A 16,695-nucleotide genomic window follows, 5' to 3' on the forward strand; every position below is an offset into this window, starting at 1 on the left:
TCCGTGCCGGCCCCGGTAGCGGCAGCGCCCGGCGGGGGCTGTCGGGGGTGTCCGGCTCCGCTGCCCCGCTCCGTACCGGGGAGCCGGCGCAGGGCACACGGCGGCGGCGATGGACGGCGGGGCGGCGGCATGAGGCGGCGGCGGCGGCGGGGAGCATGGCGGCGGCGGGCGGTGGCGGGGCGCGGCGGGGGCTGCTGAAGCGGAAGCCGAACTTCACGCTGCAGGAGCTTGAGGTGCTGATGAGCGAAGTGCTCCGGTACGAGCCGCTGCTGTTCGGCGCCGCCGCCGGTACCGTCAACGCGTACGAGAAGCAGAAGATCTGGTGGCGGATCACGCACAAAGTGAACGCCGCCGGCCGCCACCAGCGCGACATCGGCGAGGTGAAGAACCGCTGGCGGGGGCTACGCCGCCGCGCCGGGGACAAGATCAGCCGGCACCGGCTGGAGCGGCAGGGCCCGGCCGGCAGGGCCGCCGCCAGGAACGGGAGCGCCGGGAATAACGGGAGCAGCGGGAACGGCGCGGCCGAGCCCGACCCGGGGCCCGCCCCCGCCCCCGCCCCCGCCTGGGGTCCCCGCGGCGCCGCCGGAACCGATCCTGCAATGCGCAGCGTCCCGGGCTCGGCACAGCACGGTGAGCCCGCGGGAGCGGAGACGGACATGGAGAACCGGGACACGGGCATGGGAGCAGGACCGGGACTAGGACACGGGAGAACGGGGCAGGGTCACGGGAATGCAGGGGGACCGGCGCACAGACACGGGCGCTGGGACTGGGACAGGTGTATGGTGGGACAGGGACATGAAGAAGCAGGATACAGACATGGGAGACAGGGACTTGCTGGGGGACCGGGATGGGACATGGGGGACCAAAAAGGGGCCACGGATGAGGTGGAATGGGACATGGAGAAATGGGTATAGGAAGTGGAGACAAGCGACAGGTACATGGGGACACTGGGACCAGGACAGGTACATGGAGGAAAAGGGTCAAGAGAGACAAGTGCCAGGACCAGGATGGGCAGGACCAGGACATGGACATGGGAAACCAAAACACAGACACAGGGCCACCGGGACTGGGAGAGGGTGGGAGGAATGGGGACACAGGGGACCAGGACCAGAATGTGAGGGGATCAGGATACAGGAGACCACGATAGTGATGTGAGGATACTGTGACCAGGATGTAGGGGTCCAGGACACAGACATGGGGGACTGGGAGTGGGATGTAAGAGAACTGAGTCTGAAACAGATCGCTGGGACCAGGACAGGTGCATGGGGGGACTGGGGCAGGAACAGTGGGACAGGGACACAGAGGGAACATAGAGTCAGGGCAAAGGGATAGGAACATGAAGTACTGGGACAGGGACACAGGTGACAAGGATGTGGGAGGATCAGGACAGGGACACAGGAGACGGGAAGAATAACAGGGGCACCTGGACCAGGGCTTAAGGGTACCAGGATCAGGACAAGGATATGGGTGACTGGGATTAAGACAGGGACCAAAGGCCAAAGGACAAAAGGGGGATAGCGGACCTGGATAGGGATAAGAAGGGGCTGGGAACAGGGCAAAGACATGGTGGGATTGCGCCTGTGACATGGGGCAGGACCAGGACACAGATAAGGAACATGCCAGTACTGGGACCAGAGCAGGGCCATGGGGGTTCGTGCAGTGAGAAGTGGGACATAAACAGGGACATAGAGACACTTCATTCAGGACAGAGATATGTGTGGATTAGGACAAGGGCATGAGGGTACCAGGACCATGCAGGCACATGGAGCCACCACAGTAAGGAAAGGGGTATGGGAGTACTGGGAACAGGGGAGGGACAAGGGACATGGGATGGGGTCAAACCATCATGAGGGACACGGGACTGTGGAGATATGTATAGATGGAACCAGGACTGGGTGCAGGAGAGGGGATGTGGGAGCACAGGGATGGAGACAAGAGAGTCTGTCACTTGGTCCCTGGGGCGCTGGGGACACGGGAGATTCCTGCAGATGCCCTGTGCTCCCCGTGCCTCCCACAGGTGCCAAGGAGGAGCCGGTGAAGGAGGAGCCTGTGGAGGTGAAGACTGAGCCCTTCCACAGCCCCGCTGCTGACGGCATTCCCGGCCGCGGCTCGGACTGCCGGCTGCCCCGCACCGGCATCTGCCCGCCCGGCGAGCTGTGCGAGGGCTGGAGCCGGAACCCCCCTCGCCCCGCGCCCTCCGAACTCTCCCTCGGCGATCTAAGCGGGCAGCAGGAACCGCTGGGCTCCGACTTCCCGAGTTTGCTGTTGGAGCAGGAGGCCGAACAACTCAGTCACTGCGCGGGGGAGGCGGGGCCCCCCGGGCCGGCGGGGCTGGACGGGACCCCCGAGTGCCCCCAGCTCAGCCTCGTGCAGTCTCACGAGCGGCTGGTGCAGGAGATGCAGGCGTTCCGCCGGGAGTACGCCGAGAGCTGTCGGGAGACCACGGCAGTGCTGCGCACCATCGCCCAGGCACTGGGTATGCTCAGTCGCAGCCTGGCCGAAATCCGTGACCTCTACCTCCGGGAGCGGGGGGTCCCCAAATCCTGAGCCCCCCACGCAGCTGGCTGTGTACACACCCCCCCTACCCCTCCCCCCAGAACCCACCTCGCTGCTTTTATTATTATTTTTATTTCTTTTCCTGTCCACCCCACTTCAATAAAACTCGGAGCTGTACCCCCACGGCTCCCCCCACCCCGGGCGTCTCAGAGGGTTTTGGGGGCGATGGGATGCAAGGCCCTGGGAGATGGGACAGGGGTTTGTCCTTCCAGGCGGCTCTGCCTGGCTTTTCTCCTGGACAGATAGACTCTGGTGCCACAGTTAGCCAACGATCCTGGCGGGGGATGAATCCCACCAGGAACAACCATCGGAGTGACACACCACCCACCCTCCCTTCCCTGCTTATTCCTGTCCAGGGGAGGGGACGTGGGTAGAGGAATTGTTCATGTGCTCACAGTCCCAATCCTGGTGCTGAATTGCTGTTTTCTCACCCGAAAGATTGCAGGGGTGATTTGACGCCCCCGTTTGAGTGAAGGGGGCTGGGTGGGCAGCAGCACTCCAGGCTGGCTCATCCAAATGGCTGATATGGTGGGAATTACCCGTCCCGACACAATTTAGGGATGGAGAAGCCTCGGAAGCAGAAAGGAGAGGTCGGAATTCATGTTCCCCCGTGTTACAGTTCGCGGGAAGGGGGTGGGGGGCGTTCTTTCCCTGTTAAAGTCACTGAGACGACACCAGGCTGTGGGCAGAAGACGTGGTTTAATGCCAGTCCCGGGGGAAAGAAGAGCAGGGCGTGAATCCGGGGGTGGGCGTGCAGGGAGACAGCCGTGCACGGCCCTCGGGGGACCCCCCCGGACCCCCCCGGCGGGTGCTCGGGGCCGCTGGCACCCAGAGCCGGGGGAGAAGGCACCCACAAAGGACCCAGTGTGCGGCACAAGGGCCGCCCTGTTCTGTTGGCACCGGATCACCTCAGGATGGCCGGGAAGAGCCCGATCCAGCGCCAGCTGGGGCAGTCCCCCAGCGCCAGTGGGGGTCCCAGGGGTCCCCAGCCTGGCCCCGCTGGCCGGCGGCAGGTGCGGGGGTCCCCGTGGGGGCTTATGCTCCGGGGTAGCTGGGCTGTGCCGGAACGTAGGGTGGTGGTGCTAAGGGGGAGCAGATGGGGTGTTACCAGGCCACTGGGCCCCCTGGGGAATAGGAAGGGTCTCCGTTCCCCCCCAAGGTGCTCACCTGTGGGGTTGTAGACAGGGGGGCCGGAGGGGTACATGGGGTACTGGGCGGCAGAGCCGGGTGCAGGGTACATGGCCATGGGGGTGAAGCCAGGCTGGGGAGGCATAGGGCTGGCTTTGGGGTCCACGGGGAAGGGAGCTGGGGGAGCTGCGGGGGGGTAGCTGGACAGGGGGATTTCCGGGCCTGCAGAAGAGATTGGGGAGGTCTGCGGCACCCTGGCACAGGGACAGGAATGGTGCCTAAGGGTGGCGGTGGCCCTCGGGGTGGTGGGTGCCGGGGTGTTATCCACAGCCCCCACCCTAGTGCCCAATTTTCCCCCAGCATCCCTTCAGGTCCCACCACCCCACCCCCGCCAACCCCTCCACCCTGTACCCCAGGATCTCTCCTGCTCCCCCCATCCCTGTACCCTGCCTCCTACACCTCCATCCCTGCAGTCCACACCCTCACCCTCCCGATGCCCCCCTGCATTCCAACAGCCCCCCCTTCTCCTTCCCTCCCCTACCACCCCCCCACACCCTACACCTATAGGACTCCTCTGCTCCCTCTCATCCCTTCAGTTTCCACCTTGCACCCCAAAACCCCTGCAGATCTCCAGCCCCCCCCCCAGACCCCTTCACCCTGTACCTACAGGATACTGCAAACCCCCATCCCTGCAACTTCCCCCTTTCCACCCCCAGTCCTCTCTGCTTTCCTTGAGGCTCCCTCAAAATCCCATCATCTTGTACCTCAAGAACCCTCCTGCAGCCACTCCACTCCAATCCCTCCCCCCCGCATTCCTCCAGGCCTCCCTGCCTCGCCTCTTCCCAAACCCTTCCACTCTGTACCTACAGGACCCTCCTGCACCTCCCATCCCTATAGCCCACCCACACACCCCAACTCCCACAGGCCTCTGCCCAGGCTCTCCCAATCCCCCACCCTGTACCTACAGAACCGTCATGCACTGAACCTCCTCCTGCACCCCCCATCCGTGTATCCCCCATTCCTGCACCCTCCCATTCCCCCAGCTCCTCTTAACCCTGCACCTCCTTACCTGCAGGATCCTCTTGATCCCCTCCTCCTGCACACCCCCATCCCTGCATCCCCCATCCCTACAGCCCCCCACCAGACCCCCATCCCCCCCTGAATTCCTCAAGGCCCCTCTACCCTGCTCCAACCCTTTTTCCTACAGGACCCCCCTCCTCCTCCTGCACCCTCATCCCTGCCCCCCCAGCCCCACACCTTGTAGGGGGGTGCGGGAGTGCTGCCGGCGCTGGTACAAGTAGCAGCAGGAGCACATGAAGCAGCAGACGATGGTGGTGACGATGGCGATGAAGAGCACCACGGCTGAGGCGATGCCCGCGATGGTCTTGGGGCTGTGGGGAGCAGGGCTTGGGGGGCACCCGTGGCACATACCCCCAGCCAGCAGCCACTGATACTGCCCAATACCCAGTGCCACTGTCCAGTGCCCAGAACCAATGCCCAGTGACGCTGTCCAGCACTGTTGTCAGCACCCAGTACCAGTGACCACTGCCCAATATCCAGTAGCAGTAACCAGTGCCCAGCACTGCCCAGTGCAAGTTTTCAGTGCCAGTGTCCAGCACCCAGTACCAGTGACCAATCCACAGCATCCATCCCCAATGTGCGGTGCCCAGTATCAGTGCACAGCATCCAGTGTCCAGTCCCAGTGTCCAGCACCCAGAACCCAATACCAGCACCCAGTACCAATACCAAGAGCCCAGCACCCAACAAAGTGCAGAGCACCCAACAGCAGTGCCCAGCACCCACTGCAAAGCTCCAATGCCCAGTACCAGTGCCCAGAGCCTAACACCCCAGTACCAGTATCCAACACCCAGCACCACTGCCCGGTGCCCAGTACCCAGCACTCAATGCCCAGCACCCAGTATTAGTGTCCAGCACCCAGAGTCAACAGCTTGGCAACCCAGTAGCGCTGCCCAGGACCACTCCCCAGTGCTCAGAACCAGTGCACAGCACCTGCATTCAGCATCCAGTAACAGTGCCTGGTGCCCAACACCCAGTTCCCCTGCCAAGTACCAGTGCAGAGCACCCAGCATTCAGCACCCAGTGCCACTGCTCAGTACCAATGTCCAACCTCCAGTACCACAGCCCAGCACCCAATACCAGTGCCCAGCATCACTGCCCAGTGCATAGCACACAATGACCAGCACCCAGTACAACTGCCCAGCACCCAGTACTAGTGCCCAGCACCCGGTCCCAGCACCCAGCCTGCCCAGGGGAACCCCAGCCCCAACAGCCCTGGCTGTGGCACCTGAAGGCAAGACAGTGGCGCTGCTGGCGCTCGGTGAGCAGGCGCAGAGGGTCTCGGCAGCAGTACCGCTGGTGGCACGTGCCGCAGCAGAAGGTGAAGAACTCGCAGTCGAAGCCGGGGTGCCATGACCCGTTTCTGTCCACGTACCACAGGCAGTCTTCACCCCCGGCCACTGTGGACAGCCACCCATCACCGGGGCCTTGGAGCACCTGGCCATCACCACCCTCGGGGGCATCAGCAGCACCCCATGCCCTTCATCCCCCACATGAGCACAGCCTGTACCCCACTGTGTCCTATTCGCTTGTACCCCAGTCCATCCTGCTCCATGGACCCCCAAAGTATGCCCCTATACACCCCCAAATACCCTGCTCCTTCCTGTCCCCCTGTCCCTCATACCCAGCCCCATATGCCCCACACCCTGCTCCATCCTGCCACATTTACCTTAAAACCCTGCTCAATCCTGCCCCTGTGTACCCCCATATCCTGCTCCATCCCGTCCTACCTCCTTCCGAGCCCTGCCCCTATGTACCCCGACACCCTGCTCCATCCAGCCCTGCACCGTTGCAGACCACTCTCCATCCCACCCAGCTTTCCGACCCCTCCAGATTCTTTCAGCTCCCCCCCTTCCGCGTGTTGCAGTAGCATTTCCTGCTCTATTTCTGGCCGAAGCCACCTGTCTTCCCAGAAATAGCCGCGGGCCGAGGCCCGGGGGCGGCCGGAGGCGCCGGGGCAGCGGGCGGGGAGCCGCGGAAATGGGCTTTGCGGGAGTCTCACATGGCATTATTCACACATCCCAAAATGGGACCACAGCAGCTCAGGGACAAGCGGGGAAGCTGAGGCACAGGGTTCGGGCATGGGAAGCCCCCAGATTACCCGGGGTTGGGCATCCCGGCTCGGTTAGCCATCGGCTCTATGCCTGCTCTTCCCGGGGTCAGCGGCTACCGGGGACATCCCGAACGGGGCAAATGGGAGGCGGGTTTGGGAGACGTGGACACAGTGCCCAGGGGGACAGATTGTTGCAAGCGACCCCCCCGGTCAAAGGGATCGTGTGTGGCACGACTCACAGTCACGGCTCGTGGCACCAAGTCCCACCCGGTGGGATCCCCGTGTCAACGGATGGTGGCACCGTGTCCAGGCGCAGGGTGGCACCGGATCCCCCGGCCCTCCCCGGTCCCCGTATGTCTCTTACCCATCGAGGCGGCCACGGCGACTAGCAGGGTCCCAGCCAGGGGCCAGCCGCTCCCAGGGCCGCCGGGCCCCATCCCTGGGCCGGGCCCGGTGTCCCCGCTCAGCGCTGCCCGGGACAGGGGCGGCGGCTGCGCGGCGGCACCGGGACCGGGGCCGCTCCCGTGGCCGCTCCCGTGGCCGTCCGGTCCTGGTGCCGCGGGGCTGCTCCCTCTGCCGGTGTCTCCCGGTGCCGGTGCGGAGCCGGCGCAGGCCCGCAGTGACGCCGCAGCCCGGCGGCGCTCGGTTGCTGCCCGGTGTGCCCCCCTCTCCCGCCCCCACCCCGACGCCGCCTCCCGCCGCAGCCACCGGCCCCCGCCCGCCCCCACCGGGAGGAGCGGCGCCGCCGGCCCCGGGCACTGGCAGGGCCGGGAGGGGATGCGGGGACCGGAGTAGCTTCTCTGGCACTGCATGCCGCCACTGTACCTACCCGGCAACCCGTATGTCCCCTCTTCCTGCACCCCATCCTTCCCATTATCCTTGTACCACTCCCCGCACCCCATTCCCCACATCCAACCCCTTCCCTACCCCCTGCTCCCCATCATTTCCCCTCCCAGCATCCCTTCTCCCACTTCATCCCACCTCTGCACTCCTCATTTGCCTGCCCTGTACCCCATCCCTTTCCTGCACCCCACCACTTTGTTTCACAGCACCCTTTCTCCAGCCCCATCCTCTCCCTGAACATCTTATTTCCCTCCCCCTGCACCCCATCCTTTCACCCATCCCTGCACCCCTCCCCTGCACCCTTCATGCCCACCCTCCTGCACCCCTCACCTCCATTCCATCTTTCCCTTCTACTCCTTGCCCCTTTCCCAGCTTGGGTCACTGGGTACCAGGGGTGCACAGCTAGATCTGGGACACCCTCTTGGCACTGTGATCACCCCATTACTGCCCTGAGCACAGCTAGACCCCAAATCCTCTGAGTCACATCCTGGCAATGCCAACTGGACCCAGGGATATGAGACCTCAGATGGGACATGCAGCTGACACATCCTGAGAGCGACATATCCCAAAAACCACCTTTATTAAAGACCAGAGCCTCAAATTCAGGGTCGTGGTGACATCAAGGTCACCATAAGCGCTCGGGGTCACAGTGTCCCTATCAGCACTGAAGTGCCACTGAGGGAACACGAAGTGGGGGCCAGCCCCTGCCATCCCACTGTGGCTCCCTCCTGTGCCCTCACGCCGGGGTGAGGAAGCATGAGACGTCCCTGCCGTCCCTGGGCCAGCCAGGATGTGCCCCTGCGCCGGGGTGGGGGTGTGGCACTCACACTTGTGTGACAATCTCGCCGTTCTCAGGCATATAGACCTGCACAGGCATGCTGGGTACTGAGCGTCGCAGCACCTGCACCGGGGGACCCTGGTGGGACAAAGACCCTGTGGGTGTTGGCACCCTACCTGGTTTGGGAGCACCGCTGGGGGCACATCCCAGCACCCGGGTTGGGCTGGGGGAGTTGTGCGGGCATGGCCAGATCCCCACTCGCCCCACATGTCCCAGCTGTGCTATGGATCCATTTGTCCCAGTGAGACTCCCAGGTGCAGAGGGAGAGCTGGCCACTGAAATATCTGCAGGGATCCTTCCCCACTCAAGGGCACCCCAGTGCTGCAGCAGGGACTCACGTGAGTCCTGCTTGTGGGAACCTGGGTGTGGCAGGAGGGACCCACATGGATCCTGCCCAAGGGACCCCCTTGAAATCCTGGTCCTTCCCACGGGACTTTTGTGGGACCCCAGTCTTGCCCCAGTAACCCCCTTAAGGTTCTGGTCTTTCCTGTGGGACCCCAGTTCTGCCACAGGAACCCCTGCAGGATCCTGTTCTTGCCCTCGGGATGTTCAAGAGAAAGTAGGGACCTACATGGAACCCCAGTCCTGCTCCAGAGACCCCCTTAAAGTCCTGGCCTTATCCCAGAGACTGACATGGGACCCCAGTCCCTGGGACCCATGTAGGACTGCAAACCTGTCCATGGGACCCTCAGCAGGTCCTCATCCTGGCCCAAAGGACCTTAAAGACCTCATTTCTGTTCCCAAGAACAGAAGACCCTGGTCCTGGCCATTGGACCTCCTCAGGAACCCAGTCCTGCCCCAGGCACCCCTCTGGGACCTGAATTCATCCTGTGATTCCCTCAGGATCCCGATCTTCCCATGGGGAACCCACTCAGGACCCTGATCCTGCCCCAGGGACTACCAGGGACCCTCCAGACTCAACCTATGGAACCTTGGACCTGCTCAGAGGACCCTCAGAGGGTCCTGATCCTTCCCCAGAGAATCTTAAAGGACCTTGATCCTCTCCTCAGAACCCTCCTGAGACCATGGTCCTGCCCCAGGGTCCCTTCTGGGATCCCAGTCCTGTCCCAATAACTCTTATAGGACCCCATGGACCCCCTCAGGACTTCACTCCTGCTCTAGAAATCCTCATGGGATCCCACCAGAGCCACACGTCCCTAGGCTACTTCAGGGTGACAACTCATGTCACCTGCAGGACAGCACTCAGGGGGTCCCCCTTCTCCCACATGACCACTCCCAGCCAGACCCTGTGTCCTACCTGAACCAGTGACAGGACTCCATGAGCAATGGGCATGTCCCTGGTGGTCCCACCATGGGCTCTCTGGAAAGTCCCTTGCCGGTCGAGGGAGTGGGGCCGGGAGCCCCTCAGCTGAGCGCGTTGGTGCCATGACTTCAGTTCCTCAGTGACAGCAGCCTTGGAGAGCCCCCGGGCTCCCGTGGGCACGTAGTCTTTGAGCGAGGGCGTGCGCACAATGCGGCTACGTGAGGGCACCAGACGCTGGTACCGCAGCGGGGCCAGATCCTGCTCATACAGGAAAGTCAGGGGGCCAGCAGGCGGCAGGAGCTGGAGGGCACCCCGTGGGTAATAACCAGACTTGGCAAGGGGCAGCGGAACTGCAAAGGACACGTCAGGGCTGCTGCTGCCCGGGGAGGTGGCACGGGAGATGCTGGAGAGGTCAGAGATGCTGTCATCAGAGCCAGAGCGGCACACGGGGCTGGGGGTCAGGACGCAGGAGGTGGGCACAGTGACTGTGTAGTACGTGGGGCGCCGGCGGGATGCAGCACTGCGGCCCCGCGGCTCAGCTGGCTGGCAGCACGGGTCCACCCTGCAGGCAAGACACTGTGGCTGCAGGAGGACCCTTCCCCTCACCCCAAAGCCAGGGCAAGCCCTGGGAAAGGTGTATCCATAGGTGTGGGGCACAACCACCCCATGGGGAGACATCTAGCCTCCTCCCATGGGATTAGCTCCAGCTTCCCTGTGGGGCAGTCTCCAGCCTCTTCCCATGGGATTAGTTCATCCTCGCCATGGGGCTGACCTCCATCATTTTCATAGGGTTACTTCCATCCTCTCCATGGGATTATCTCCAACCTCTTCCCAATCATTTCTATTCATCCTCCCCACAGTTTTCCCCTACATCCCCACAGGATTATCTCCATCCTCCCAGTGACTGAGTTCCATCATCTCCATGGGTTAGTTCCATCTCCTCCCCATGGGATTATGTCTGTCCTCCCCATAAGATTTTCTCCATCCTCTGCATAGAGTTAGGTCCACGCTTTCCTTGGTGTTCTCTCTATTATCTTCTCCATGGGATTATCTCCATCCTCCTCCCCATGGGTTTAGCTCCATCTTACTGACAGTGGGACTATCCCCATACTTCCTATGGGATTATTTCTAACATCCTCCATATGAGCTGAGCTCCATCATCTTAACAGGGTTATTCCCATCCTCCTTCCCATGTATGGAGCTCCATCATCCACACGGAATTATCTCCATCCTCCCTTGCAGAAGCCCTTGTCTATCCTCCCCATGCTCAGGACATACCTCAGAGACTGGGTCTGTCCCTGCCGTCCCAATGGCTCTGGGGTGCTGGGAGCACTGGAGCCCGCCTGCTGGCACAGCACCAGGGTCCGGATGGGGACAAACTGGTAGGGAGGGCCTCCTGTCCTGGACACTGAGGATCCTGCGGAATCAGGGCTGCTGGGGGCCAAGGAGCTGGCAGGGGCAGCCATCTGGGACCCAAGACGACATTGGGAGCGCTGGGTTTCCCCATCCTCAGGGTTGATACTGGGATTTTTGGCCCTCTCGTAGGGTCTGTCCAGGCTGGCCTCCTGCCAGGGATTGAGGGGGGGCATCAGAAGCCCCAGCTCCTTCTCTTCCTCCTCTGTGGGGTCCTTGGGAGATGGGGACCTCTGTGGGGCAGCAGGTTCTGATGGCTCTCTGTCCTCTGCAGGAGAGATGGAGGGTTGGGATGGAGGGGACACAAAGAGAGGGTTGGGATTGAGGGAACAGCTGGATGTTTGGCATGGAGGGGAGATGTGGGGGGATGGGATGCACAGGAAGAGGAGGGATAGAGGAGACACAGGAAGGGTTGAAATGGAGGGAACATACCAGGGGTCCCCCCTAGTCCCCACAGGCCCCTCACCCTCCTCCAGCAGGCCGGTGTCAGACACGGTGCTCTCGTCAGAGGCACTGAGCTCTGTGGGGCAGGGCCCTGTGAGAACAGAGCCGCGGCCGCTTCCGGGTGCCAAAGCGCTCCCACGGCCCCGCCACCACCCAGCACGTCCCCGCGGGCCTCTGCTCCCCTCTCCCACGCCACCTGCCCCAACACGCTCTGGGATGGCAGCGGTACCGGCCGGGCCGGCTCTACCGAGCCACGTGCAGTTCCCAGCCTGCCCGGGATGGGCAGGTTGGAGGCACCAACAGGGAAGGAGATGCCGCCACCACGGCCCTGGTCCTTGGAGGGAACAGGGATGGAGAGAATGGGGACCCCTTTGGATGGCCACCACTGGGATGGGGACATGGCAGCTGGGCCACATCCTGCCCCTCTTTGGGTGCAGGCGCTGAGGATGGGTGATTTGGGATAGTTATGGGGTGCAAGTGGCAAGGGTGAAGCATTGGGGTGCAATCAATAGAGGTGAAGCCCTGTGGTGGATTCAGTGGGGTGCCACTGGGGATGGTTTATCAGGGTGCATGCACTATGGATGGAGTTTTGAGGTACATTCAGGGGGTACATATGCCAGGAATGGTTTATTGAGGTACATGCACTGGGGATGAAATTTTGAGGTGTTCAAGGGGGGGACATACACAAAGAATGGTGTGTTGGGATGCATGCACTGGGACAAAGTTTTGGGGTGCATTCACAAGGATACCACCACTAGAGATGAAGTACTGGGGTACCTTCAACAGGGTGCATTGACAGTGAGAGTGTATTGAGGTGCATTTATCAGGGATGGCCTTCCAGGGGCATATTCAGCAGGGATAGGGAATTGGGGTGCATTCACCAGGGATGGTATGCTGGGGGGCATTTTGGGGGGGCACACTCATTGGGGGTGTAGAACTGGGTTGTATTCACAGGGGACTGAAAGTTGAGGTGCATTCAGGGAGCTGCATTCACCAGGGATGGGAACTGGGGTGAAAGCATTGTGGATGGCATATTGGGGTGCATCCAGAGGGGTGCATGCACTTGGGATGGAGGACTGGGCTGCATCCTGTGGGGTGCATTCACAGAGAATGGGGAATTGGGGTGAAATCCCCAGGGACACCCAACCAAGCAGCACCCTATTCTGCCTCCCTGTTCTCCAGTGTTACCCCACCATCTGGGGGGCTTAGGGGGCTCACCCTTGGCAGCACTGGTGTCCTGCTGCCCTGCCAGGAGCCGCCGCTGGCTCAGGACCAGCTCCAGGTCCCGCAGCTTCTGCTCCTCCCGGAGTGCTGCTGTCTGCCGCCTCTTCCGCACCTGCCGGCCGATGTTCTCCTCATGGCAGAGCCGGCGGGAGGCTTCGGCAATCTGCAGCTGCAGTGCCCGCTCCCGTTCCAGAGGGTCCTGGGGGCGCGGGACATGCTCAGAAATACACCTCGACACCCCCAAGCCCCTCATCATGCTTAACACCCCAACACCACCCACAGCACTTGGGATCCCAACCCTGCCCAGCATGTCATCTGGGACTCCAACACCCAGCACCACTCTTGGAACCCAACATCATCCATTATGCTCAGGACCCCACCACTACCCTTAACATTTGGAACCCACCTCCTCCCATAATTCTGGCATCCTGATACACCTGGGACCCCACCACACCCATCACCTTGGCACCCCAACTCCACACATTATGCTTAGGACCTCATGATAACCCCATTAATACCCCAACACCACCCATCATGCTTGGAACCCTACCTTGTCCCACTTCCTGGGCACCCCAACACCAAACATTGCATTCAGAACTCAAACACCTCCCTTCACTGGGGCATCTCAGTACCCCAACACCATACACCATGCTTGCAAATTCCCCCCTACACTTGGTACCCAACCACCACCCATGGGATGGGGATGGCACCATTTCCAGGTGACCCTCAGGAAGCTTTCGGAGGTGAGGGGAAGGGAAAAGAGGAGGGGAGGGGTCCCCACCACCTTTGTACCCCGGGGACTGCCTCACCACCCCACAAAGAACGACGATCTCATCCAGCTTGAAGGCAGCCCCGACCCTGCGACGGACCTTGGGGGGCTTCTCACCAGCTTTCAGGGGGTACTCACAGGGCAGGGTCCCCGTCAGCTCCTGAGGATGACACAGGGACACTGAGCAGAGCCATGGCAGCATGTGAGGGCGGGCAGGGGGTCCTTGTGTCCTGCTCACCGCCTCACGCAGGCACAGCTGCCGCAGCTCCTGGATGCAGCCATCGAGCTGGGCCTCCAACACCTGCTGCTGCCGCCGCCCTGCCTGCACCCGCTCCTTCGGGAGGGACATCAGGCTGTCAGGGCCTGGAACAGACACATGGACATCTGGAGGGATGGGAACACCCAGTGCCATCCCGCGGCCACCCCACAGCCTCCCTGCCTTACTTTCCCTCCACCACAGCGGGTGGAAAACGCAGCCATGACCCTCCTAGCAGCACCCATGGGTGTACTGAGTCCCCTGGGACACCTGTTTCACCCACCCAGCAGCACCCACTGGTGTTCCAACCCCCCCCCAGGGTATTCAGGAAGCCCTCCCCCAGCAGCACCCATGGGTTCTCCAGGCACACAGGGTACGCATGAAATTCCCCCAGCAGCACCTTGGGTACTTCAGTCCCCCCCGAGATACGAGTGACGTCCCTCCTGGGGGGAGCACAGGAGGAAGGTTTCAGTCTGACTCAGCCATCCCAAGCCAAACCTGTCTGAGTCAAATCCTGTCCAGAGCACCCCCCCCACTACACTTGGGGTGCCTCCCCAAACGCAGGGGAAGCCTCCATTCCTCCACCCCCTCATTTCCCCAAAGCTTTCTCCAGGCAGCTCGTGTGTCCCCAGCATGTCCCCCTGCACCAAAGTGCTCTGTTCTCTGCCTGGGAAGGAGGGGCACGTCTATCAGACCATCCATGGGCGACAGGAGCACCCCAAAACCTCCCTCACCCCCAAACCCCCTTCTCACCCGAGTGCAGCATGATCCTGCTGTCCATGTCACTTGCCTCCCCCATGCCGCGCCGGGACCCTGCGGTTAACAGCGGGGACACAGCTCGACCCCACGCCCCCAGCCAGGCTGCACCCATGGGCGCCCCGACCCTGCACCCCCAAAACCCCCCGTGTCGCTCCGGGCGTGCCGCGATGGCGGCGCGGGGGACGCGGGGCTATGTTTGCTTTTCCTTCTTGTAGGTCCTACCATAAATAAAGGGCGTGGAGAGCGCAAAGCGGGGGGAGGGTGATACCCTCGAAGGGGTCAAAGGTGGCCGGGGTGCGGGGGGGGCCCTCGCTCCCTCCCCAGCTGGTTTCGCTGGGCACCTCTCCCTGTTTTCCTTTCTTTTCCGTCTGAGCTAGCGGTGGATCCTGGAGTGGGTACGACCGCCGGCCTAGGAAAAGGGGCTCGCCAGCACCCCAAGATCCCCAAACTCTTGGGGAGGGAGTGAAAGTGGGGCAGGGGGCCGGGTGAAAGTGGAGCGGGGGGGGGAGGGTTCACACCGCTTTTCCAGCGCCGTTGCCTGGCCGTGCCTCAGTTTCCCCAACCAGCTCCACGTCGCACTGGGTGTCCAGAGGCAGGGCGGAGGTCCCGGGGGTCCCGGCGGGGTGGGAGAATCCCTTACCTGAGCCCGCCGCCGCCGCCGGCTCTGCTGCGCCGGGGCACGGACGGGTCTGGGCTTGAGCGGAGGGAGGAGCAGGGTGAGCAACACCTGCCCCAGTCCCCGCCCGCCGGACGGCTCTCCAGCGGCTGCACTGCACGGCACTGCAGGGACTGGAATGACACTGTGCGGCACGGAACCGTGTGGTACGGCATAGGATGGGATGGAATAGCACTGCATGGCACAGTATGGCATGGCACAGCATGGCACGGCACTGCATGGCATGGCCTGGGTGACATGAGGATGCACAGAGTGGTGTAGCTCACTGTGGCATGGCATGATATGGCAGGGTATGGGATGTTTTACCGTGGTATGGTTTGTGTTGACTGGTATGGCATGGTCTGGTGTGGTTCAGCCTGGTACAGCGTGGTGTGGCACGGCACGGCAGTGTGTGATGCGGGATCGCACTGTGTGATTTGGCATGGAATGGCGTGTTATGGTATAGATGTGTCGCAGCGTGGCTTGGCACATCACAGCAGCGGGTGGTGCAGTTTGGTGTGGTGTGGCACCACAGCCCAACACAGCCCAGCATGGTGCTTGCTGGAGGCTCCATCCCTAATGCCGTGTAGGTGTGGGCCAAGCACAAGGACCACTGTCCCCATCCTTGCCCTGTCCATGCACAGCAGGACAGTGCCAGGATGGTGCCAGGAAAAAGTCAGGATGGTGCCAACATTGTGCCAGGATGGTGCCAATGCTCTCCCAGGCCATGAGACGATGATGCCATAGCCACTGTGGCCCCTCTGAGCTGGATTGGAGTGAGTTGGGCACATCCTGCATTGCTGCACCTGGCAGCGGGGGGAAGAGTCTCAATCCCCATTGAATGGGGCTAGACAGGATGTGGTGAGAAGGCAGGGAACAAGCCGAGTGCAGGCAGGGGGATGTAGGCAGGGGGTGCAGGGAGCAGGCAGGGAGCAGTCTGTGGGAGGGAAGTGCAGATTCCCCAAAACAATGGCCTGTTCCCTGCCTTGGTGCCCAGGGTGGTGCTGTCAGCCTGGGACTGATGGTGTGAGACCTGTTCAAACCAGTGTCTCTTCCTCCCTCCCAGCAGACTCCAACTGCAGATGGAAAGGGCAGGGGTGAAACATGTTTAACTGTGGAAATGGAAAAAAACACCAGGAGAAGACAGAGGAGAAAGGAGGGAGAGACTGAACGAGTGAGGAAGGCTCTGTGCCAACAAGGGATGGCTGAAGGCCTTGGATGGACACCATCTGCAGCTGGGCTGGTGACACCACTGGCAAAATGAGCCAGGGCCACCATGACCACCCTCCATTCCCACCATGCAGCGTCAGCCCAAGGCAATGCCACCCCATCCCTGTCTCTGTCCCATTTCCATCAAGAAAAACAGATAAAATACTTTATTTGATTGTTTTCTGGTTCATGGAGCCAGGGCAGGTG

General features: G+C 62.0%; 3 protein-coding genes across 7 annotated transcripts; 1 reads left to right on the top strand and 2 right to left on the bottom strand.

Annotated features, from left to right (window-relative positions):
* The first annotated feature begins 41 nt into the window (after nt 1-41).
* LOC147649437 (uncharacterized) lies at nt 42-2,692 on the top strand. Its single transcript, XM_086861569.1, has 2 exons — nt 42-630; nt 2,018-2,692. Exons 1-2 carry the CDS (start codon nt 156-158, stop codon nt 2,545-2,547), a joined length of 1,005 nt encoding a protein of 334 aa, XP_086717695.1. The 5' UTR covers nt 42-155; the 3' UTR covers nt 2,548-2,692.
* Nucleotides 2,693-3,236: 544 nt separating this feature from the next.
* On the bottom strand, nt 3,237-7,478 carry SHISA4 (shisa family member 4). The gene is made up of 5 exons (XM_086861572.1): nt 7,179-7,478; nt 5,990-6,161; nt 4,942-5,075; nt 3,724-3,906; nt 3,237-3,638 (listed from the first exon to the last, which is right to left on the bottom strand). Exons 1-5 carry the CDS (start codon nt 7,249-7,251, stop codon nt 3,592-3,594), a joined length of 609 nt encoding a protein of 202 aa, XP_086717698.1. The 5' UTR covers nt 7,252-7,478; the 3' UTR covers nt 3,237-3,591.
* A 740-nt stretch (nt 7,479-8,218) lies between these two features.
* INAVA (innate immunity activator) lies at nt 8,219-16,352 on the bottom strand. 5 transcript variants are annotated; one of them, XM_086861576.1, is made up of 9 exons: nt 14,847-14,982; nt 14,619-14,678; nt 13,848-13,972; nt 13,650-13,769; nt 12,835-13,039; nt 11,639-11,692; nt 11,038-11,440; nt 9,754-10,321; nt 8,219-8,573 (listed from the first exon to the last, which is right to left on the bottom strand). In XM_086861576.1, exons 2-9 carry the CDS (start codon nt 14,662-14,664, stop codon nt 8,481-8,483), a joined length of 1,614 nt encoding a protein of 537 aa, XP_086717702.1. In that variant the 5' UTR covers nt 14,665-14,678; nt 14,847-14,982; the 3' UTR covers nt 8,219-8,480. The 5 variants fall into 5 exon arrangements, with proteins under 5 accessions (XP_086717702.1, XP_023797953.1, XP_086717700.1 ...); XM_023942185.2 differs by lacking the exon at nt 11,639-11,692 and having other exon boundaries at nt 14,847-16,352; XM_086861574.1 differs by lacking the exons at nt 11,639-11,692; nt 14,847-14,982 and adding an exon at nt 15,143-15,330.
* Between the last annotated feature and the right edge of the window lie 343 nt (nt 16,353-16,695).

This window comes from Cyanistes caeruleus, chromosome 24, assembly GCF_971803275.1.
Source record: "Cyanistes caeruleus chromosome 24, bCyaCae1.hap1.1, whole genome shotgun sequence".
Classification (NCBI taxonomy): Eukaryota; Metazoa; Chordata; class Aves; order Passeriformes; family Paridae; genus Cyanistes; species Cyanistes caeruleus.

Excerpts from the sequence above, each read along its gene's own strand:
- LOC147649437 (XM_086861569.1), top strand. The coding sequence starts at position 156 with ATGGCGGCGGCGGGCGGTGGCGGGGCGCGGCGGGGGCTGCTGAAGCGG. Across the intron at positions 631-2,017 it reads CCCGGGCTCGGCACAGCACG|GTGCCAAGGAGGAGCCGGTG; the intron begins GTGAGCCCGCGG and ends TGCCTCCCACAG.
- SHISA4 (XM_086861572.1), bottom strand. The coding sequence starts at position 7,251 with ATGGGGCCCGGCGGCCCTGGGAGCGGCTGGCCCCTGGCTGGGACCCTG. Across the intron at positions 3,907-4,941 it reads CTCCCGCACCCCCCTACAAG|GCCCGGAAATCCCCCTGTCC; the intron begins GTGTGGGGCTGG and ends TCTCTTCTGCAG. Across the intron at positions 3,639-3,723 it reads CCCTGTCTACAACCCCACAG|CACCACCACCCTACGTTCCG; the intron begins GTGAGCACCTTG and ends GCTCCCCCTTAG.
- INAVA (XM_086861576.1), bottom strand. The coding sequence starts at position 14,664 with ATGGGGGAGGCAAGTGACATGGACAGCAGGATCATGCTGCACTCGG. Across the intron at positions 13,040-13,649 it reads TCGTCGTTCTTTGTGGGGTG|GACCCTCTGGAACGGGAGCG; the intron begins GTGAGGCAGTCC and ends CCGCGCCCCCAG. Across the intron at positions 11,693-12,834 it reads GGACACCAGTGCTGCCAAGG|AGCTCAGTGCCTCTGACGAG; the intron begins GTGAGCCCCCTA and ends CCTGCCCCACAG.